Source organism: Frankliniella occidentalis, unplaced genomic scaffold (assembly GCF_000697945.3).
Source record: "Frankliniella occidentalis isolate FOCC.00 unplaced genomic scaffold, Focc_3.1 Scaffold79, whole genome shotgun sequence".
In the NCBI taxonomy this organism is placed as follows: domain Eukaryota; kingdom Metazoa; phylum Arthropoda; class Insecta; order Thysanoptera; family Thripidae; genus Frankliniella; species Frankliniella occidentalis.
The window spans coordinates 1,034,199-1,039,663 of NW_026267209.1; the positions used below are offsets into that span (position 1 = coordinate 1,034,199).

General features: G+C 38.4%; 2 protein-coding genes across 2 annotated transcripts; one reads left to right on the forward strand and one right to left on the reverse strand.

The window, feature by feature from the left end:
• Nucleotides 1–1,380: 1,380 nt before the first annotated feature.
• Nucleotides 1,381–2,897, reverse strand: LOC113209192 (protein MANBAL-like). Its single transcript, XM_026426599.2, has 3 exons — nt 2,746–2,897; nt 2,355–2,509; nt 1,381–2,266 (listed from the first exon to the last, which is right to left on the reverse strand). Coding segments are annotated over exons 1-3 (273 nt in total). The 5' UTR covers nt 2,747–2,897; the 3' UTR covers nt 1,381–2,149.
• A 43-nt stretch (nt 2,898–2,940) lies between these two features.
• On the forward strand, nt 2,941–4,766 carry LOC113209191 (39S ribosomal protein L39, mitochondrial). Its single transcript, XM_026426597.2, has 8 exons — nt 2,941–3,150; nt 3,232–3,420; nt 3,501–3,743; nt 3,827–4,039; nt 4,123–4,223; nt 4,328–4,393; nt 4,467–4,514; nt 4,617–4,766. Exons 1-8 carry the CDS (start codon nt 3,066–3,068, stop codon nt 4,701–4,703), a joined length of 1,032 nt encoding a protein of 343 aa, XP_026282382.1. The 5' UTR covers nt 2,941–3,065; the 3' UTR covers nt 4,704–4,766.
• The last annotated feature ends 699 nt before the right edge of the window (nt 4,767–5,465 follow it).

Genomic DNA, 5,465 nt, shown 5'->3' on the forward strand with positions numbered 1-5,465 from the left:
GGGGGGGTTGTGTGTGTTTTTTTGTGTGTTTTTTTAGAAAATATGATCTTGAGTAAGCACACATGCCTACAATGTTCCTTTCCTTATGATAGTCTACTTTAGACTTTTAATTCAGTTTGCACCACAGATCGAGATGAGGATGGCAGTGATAGTGGTGGAGAAGGAAGCAGAGGTCGTTTACCATGGCAAAATGAATTGGTTCGGCAGCGGATGGAGCAAGAAGCTCATTTCCTTGCAGAATTGAAGGCAAGGAATGGGGGACCAACTAATTACAATGATCAGGTACATAATTTTATTTTAGGAGTTAAAAATTTAACTCCGAATATTGTATATAATGGACTGTAACTGGAACATATATATGTCAATAATGTTTTGATTTTGTTTTCTTCTCTAAACATTTCCAGGAGATTTTTGACTACATGCAGGATGAGCACGATCTTGTGCCATATGATTATGATAGAGAAAATTCAGGTGAAGCTGAATTGCCAGAGTGGGAGCACTCTTTGGCTAGATGGGCAAAATAATACCAACACATATTCAAAATAATTATTTTGTGTGAAGCTTACTTTTAATTTTTCATCGAATCTTGTTATGATAACTTTTCTCTGTTTGTGTGATAACATTTCTGGCAACTTTAGTTTTATGCTGAGTTTAATGTTGATTTGTGTGAATCAATCAAGTTCAGGTTTAAAAAACAAAACTATTTTTTTTTTTGTTTTTTGGTCAAATCAGCATTTTAAAGCTGCTGAAGCTGCACCATCATTTGTGTTGAGTAATCGGATCGTCTGAATTAGAACTGAAGCTGGCTTCAAGTTGGTGTCAGTCAATCACATATTACCCAAAACAAATGTCTTGTTTAGCTTTAGGAGACTAAATCAACCATTTCTTATTTATTATCTGTTGAAATCAGTGTATTGTGAAACTATCCATAAGCACAGGACAGTGGTAACATGTACCAGGTAGCCTTGCCTAGGCTGATATTTCAATGTTAGTTCAGAATGACAATATCTCATTCTTCCCTCTTTTTGTAGTCAACTTTGTTGTGTGACATGTATGGGCTTTTATAGAAGTTTTGTTCCAAAATTGGCATGGTTGTTAAATTTTCTTCAGGATATTCCATTAATGACTCAATGACTACTTAATCTGACACAGATATTAATTGTTGGACTATGTATGTTCCAAACCTCATCCTATCTCTGTTTCAAGTTACTCACCCCTCCAATAACCATTCAAAGTAAAGAATACCTACGTATCACATTGTTGAAAATAATTACAAATACTACGGTTCGACACAAACTTGCTTGAGCAAGAAACCAGATGTTAATGGGAAAAAAAAGTGATGCTTTCATGTGATTTGTGCGCAAATAAAAAATACTCTGCTTATTACCAACTTTGTTCTTCTTTACTCCTCTTTCCTAGTTTTGAATACACAGTCCATCGGAGGATTCTAACTATTGTTTTATTGTACAAACAATGATGATGTTATCAGTTTTGTCTTATTAATTGATATCATAACAAATAACTTTTGGCCACCTAACATCAAATTTTGACAGATTTATTTTTTGGATTCAAATAAAATTTCTCTACTTCTCACCAAAATTTTTCTAATATGAGGATGAGGACACATCACAATAGAATGACATTCATGATCTAATAAATAAAAGGAAAAATAAGACAGAAACAAGTAGTCATGTTGGAGACATGTTTCTAACTTAGTCTTGTAGAACGTAAGTAAATTTCAGCACACAAGATGCCTTCAGAAAATGTCTTCTGATGAGTACAAAATCAAACTCATCTCATAGGATGGGGCACCTAGGAAAAATGATAGAAACTCTGCAACTCAAAGACAATAATGGCAAATCGGTACCCAAATTTTGAGTATCTTCAGTTAATAATGGACAAATGCAATATGAAAATTCACACAGAATGGGCTAAAACACACAGGCATGTGCTGGTAAAATGAAATTTTTCCATTTTGACCCAGTTGAAAAATAGGGTCATTGATTTCACTCGCCTTAAATGCCAAATTCACCATGAATAATTGAACTTTTATAAAACGTATTGAATCAAAACTGAAGTAATTTTCAAAATTACTGTTAAGAAGTATGAAATTGTAAACAAGTAATAGATAAGACAATAGTCCATTGGGCTATCGCCTCTTTTTCTTTTCTTGTCTTCTTTGACGGTGATGGGCATGTGGCGGGCGACGTGGTGTAGCTTGTGGTGTACTGTGGTCTGATACTTCATCATCGCTGCCATCTAGCTCCTAAACAATATAAATTAAAATTAAAATTACTTCACAGGGGCAGTCAGTTTTTTATCAAGTGAAAGAGAGATTTAAAAGATATACATACTTTTCCTTGCACAGATGGATCCCCAGCACGATCAGGGGCCATGACAACAGCAGCTAGGCAAATTATTTGAAAAACTGCTCCAAGGTAGAGACCACATCGCATTATCGAATCCAAAAAGTCATGCCCTGTGGAAAAATCATAAGGTGCTGGGTCCACTGCAAAAAAAAAGGGAAAAAAAGAGAGAGAATTAAAAAGTTAAGAATAAGTTTTAGTTAGAAGAAATCGACTGAAAGTTCTTAAAAAGAAAGTAGATTAAATTTACAAAAACAGTAAACATGATCAGACCACTTTAGTTTTCGTCTGCTTCAAACAGATAGCGGTGGTTGTCACTGTAAATCATAGGTGATTTTTTTCAAAACAATGTATTAAACACATTAAACATACAACTTACTATTAAAGAGCAAATTTTTCAATGTGAGACTGTAGTAAAATGCCCAGTTTCCAACCAAATTAAATAAAATCTTTTGAATTCCCCTAGAATGAAAATCAATGAAGGCGGCTGCTTGTTTGTGGCTTTACGGGAGACATGTAGGAAGCCAATGTGACGTCGATGTCTCGGGAACGCTCATTATTTGCAGACGCAGACAAGCACAGCGCAAGCATTATTTTCACGTTAGCGGCGTCTGCACCACCAAATAGGAATAGTCTGCACATGCCAAGAGAAATTAAAAAGACATTTTTATTTTAGCAAAGAATTGCTCTGTAACCATCATGCCACTACGACAGAGTTTTCACCACATAACACGTGCTGGACGGTGGGTTTTCTCAAAACCCAAAAATGAAGTCTGTAGTCGAAGTAAGTTAACCTATTTTGGAATAATTGTAAACAAAGTAACGAAACCCGTTTAAAATTGTTGGTTTTCTCCGCAAATTTCAGATTTTTCCAACTCAATTCCTGTATTAAACTCAGCTCTACGCCGATCTTCACTTTTTGATGCTGAAAAGGAAAAACAGCGCCAAGCTGTTGGACGCATTGAAAAAATTGAAGTGGATGTTGTATCAGATTTTGGCAATGAACTTTTAATAATGAATAAAGATTTGTCAACGCCTTACGATTGCACCAAACGTTAGTGCTTCATCACTCTTTTATTTTTTTACTTTGTCTTTACCAAGCAATGTTTTAGTTTGTCATAACTTTTCTTGCAGATATTTCAAAGTTCGTGGGCCAAACAGCAGTTGTTGCCCTAGTGGATTCAAATCAGCCCTGGGATATGCACCGTCCATTGTCTGAAGCGTGTAGTTTACAGTTTCTAAAGACAACTGATAAAAATCCCTGGATTCCAAACAATGTGTTTTGGAGGTCTTGCTCTTTTATGCTGGGTGCAGTTGTCACAGAAGCATTTAGGGATGATATTTCTGTCATATTGCATAGCTTTCCATCCCCAAATAGTATGTATAGCACTCTTTATTAATTTTCTGAGTGAATTATGGGAGATACAATAGTGTAATTTTATTGATTTTTTTCATTTCAGTTCAGAGTGGAAGCTTCGTATTAGATGCCTACATCGGCCTAGAATCATGGATCCCGGCACCTGAAGAACTGCGCCAACTCTCCAAAGAAATGATTAAGTTGTCAGAGAGAGAGTTACCTTTTGAACGTCTCTCTGTGACACAAGAAGTAGCTGAAGAGATGTTTTCTGACAACCCCTATAAAATAAACCACATTTCAAAAATATTTGGAAACCGTATGTTTGATGTTCTACATGTTAAACAAAATTTTTGTTACTGGTGAAGATTTACAAACTAATGTTATCTAATTTAATTGCAGACAATGAAGTAGTTATTTATCGGGTGGGTAATCATGTTGATATCAGTCGCGGTCCAATGATGTCCCATACAGGACTGATTGGAAGGTGCACAATAGCTTCAGTAAGTACTAAATTATATGGCGTTAAAACTTGACTTTCCAGTCATGCGTTTTAGAAGTACGCAAGGTTCCATCCGACCATAATTTTTATTATTTATCCTCTTAGACTCATTATCTGAAGGAAGACCAGCTGTATAGATTCCAAGGAGTTGCCCTGCCTAAAGGACATAAGGTGAATAAACATCCAACATGAGTATTAGAACTAATATCTTCAGATAATCACAATTACTACTTCTTCATTGCAGCTTAATCACTATGCATATGGCATTCTTGAGAAACGTGCCATGCTTCTTGTAAGTCTTTTCTCCAATAATTTTGTCATCAGATAGTTGTTTTTCTTTTTAAATAAGTACTATATTGACTCTGATGTACCAATTTTCTTTTTAATATTGCAGAATTCGCACATGATTCCATCAGAGGCAAGTCTTAGTTATGAACCAACTCCAGAGTATGCCACAGAAGCAAAGGAAGTCAGTAATTGATGCATTTTGGAAACCGCCCTTCATGTCATTATCTGTTATCGTAATAAATTACTGTTGTCTGTAGCCAGTGTTTGCTCTTTTGCCCTCCGAGGAGAACACATCGTCCTTCCCATCCCATCATGGCCAGCGGGTGGAGTGACGGAACCCCTTCCAGAAGCTGCTCGGCGCAGCCAGGCGTTAGGCGTGTTGCCCGCCTACTTTTCCCAGACCTCTCTCCTTCTCTCTCTCGCGACAGTGGCCCAGCCCAGTTGGCGGCCGGCCGCCTCGAGCGGGGCCTGCAGGGTCTGGACCGTCTGGACCAACGACCTGGGCGGAAATGCCTCTCGGCTGACGCTGACTGTGGAAACGTCAGGGGTGTTTCTGCCGTGACATGACCCATGTGGCTGATTCAAGAGTAGGGAGTGTGAAACAGTCACACGAGCGCTGAGTGTGCGAAAGTCCTTTGCGTTTCGACTGGACAACGCGAGCTAATCCGGTCGCTTTGGCGCCTGCCTCTGCAAATGGGGACGGTAGTGAGCGCAGCGCAGGGAGGGAGAGAGAGAGAGAGAGGTACTACATTTGCTCTATTTGCTATGTTTCGCGATGCTTCCCCCCCCCCCCCCCCTCCATTTTCCATCTACCACCCCTACAAAGAATGTAGTGCAGCAGTAGACGGCGACGAAATTTTAGAGAGGGTACAACGAGGTAAATGGATAGAAGGCGCGGTGGGGACGGAACCTCCCCACTTCCCTCTGCAAGCTTACCTTCCTCCATGACCCCTCC

Bases quoted from the DNA above. Each gene is read 5' to 3' on its own strand.
- LOC113209191 (XM_026426597.2), top strand. From the start codon at position 3,066: ATGCCACTACGACAGAGTTTTCACCACATAACACGTGCTGGACGGTGG. The intron at 4,224-4,327 runs GTAAGTACTAAA...TTATCCTCTTAG, and splicing joins GAAGGTGCACAATAGCTTCA to ACTCATTATCTGAAGGAAGA. The intron at 4,515-4,616 runs GTAAGTCTTTTC...TTAATATTGCAG, and splicing joins AGAAACGTGCCATGCTTCTT to AATTCGCACATGATTCCATC.
- LOC113209192 (XM_026426599.2), bottom strand. The intron at 2,267-2,354 runs GTATGTATATCT...TATATTGTTTAG, and splicing joins ATCCATCTGTGCAAGGAAAA to GAGCTAGATGGCAGCGATGA.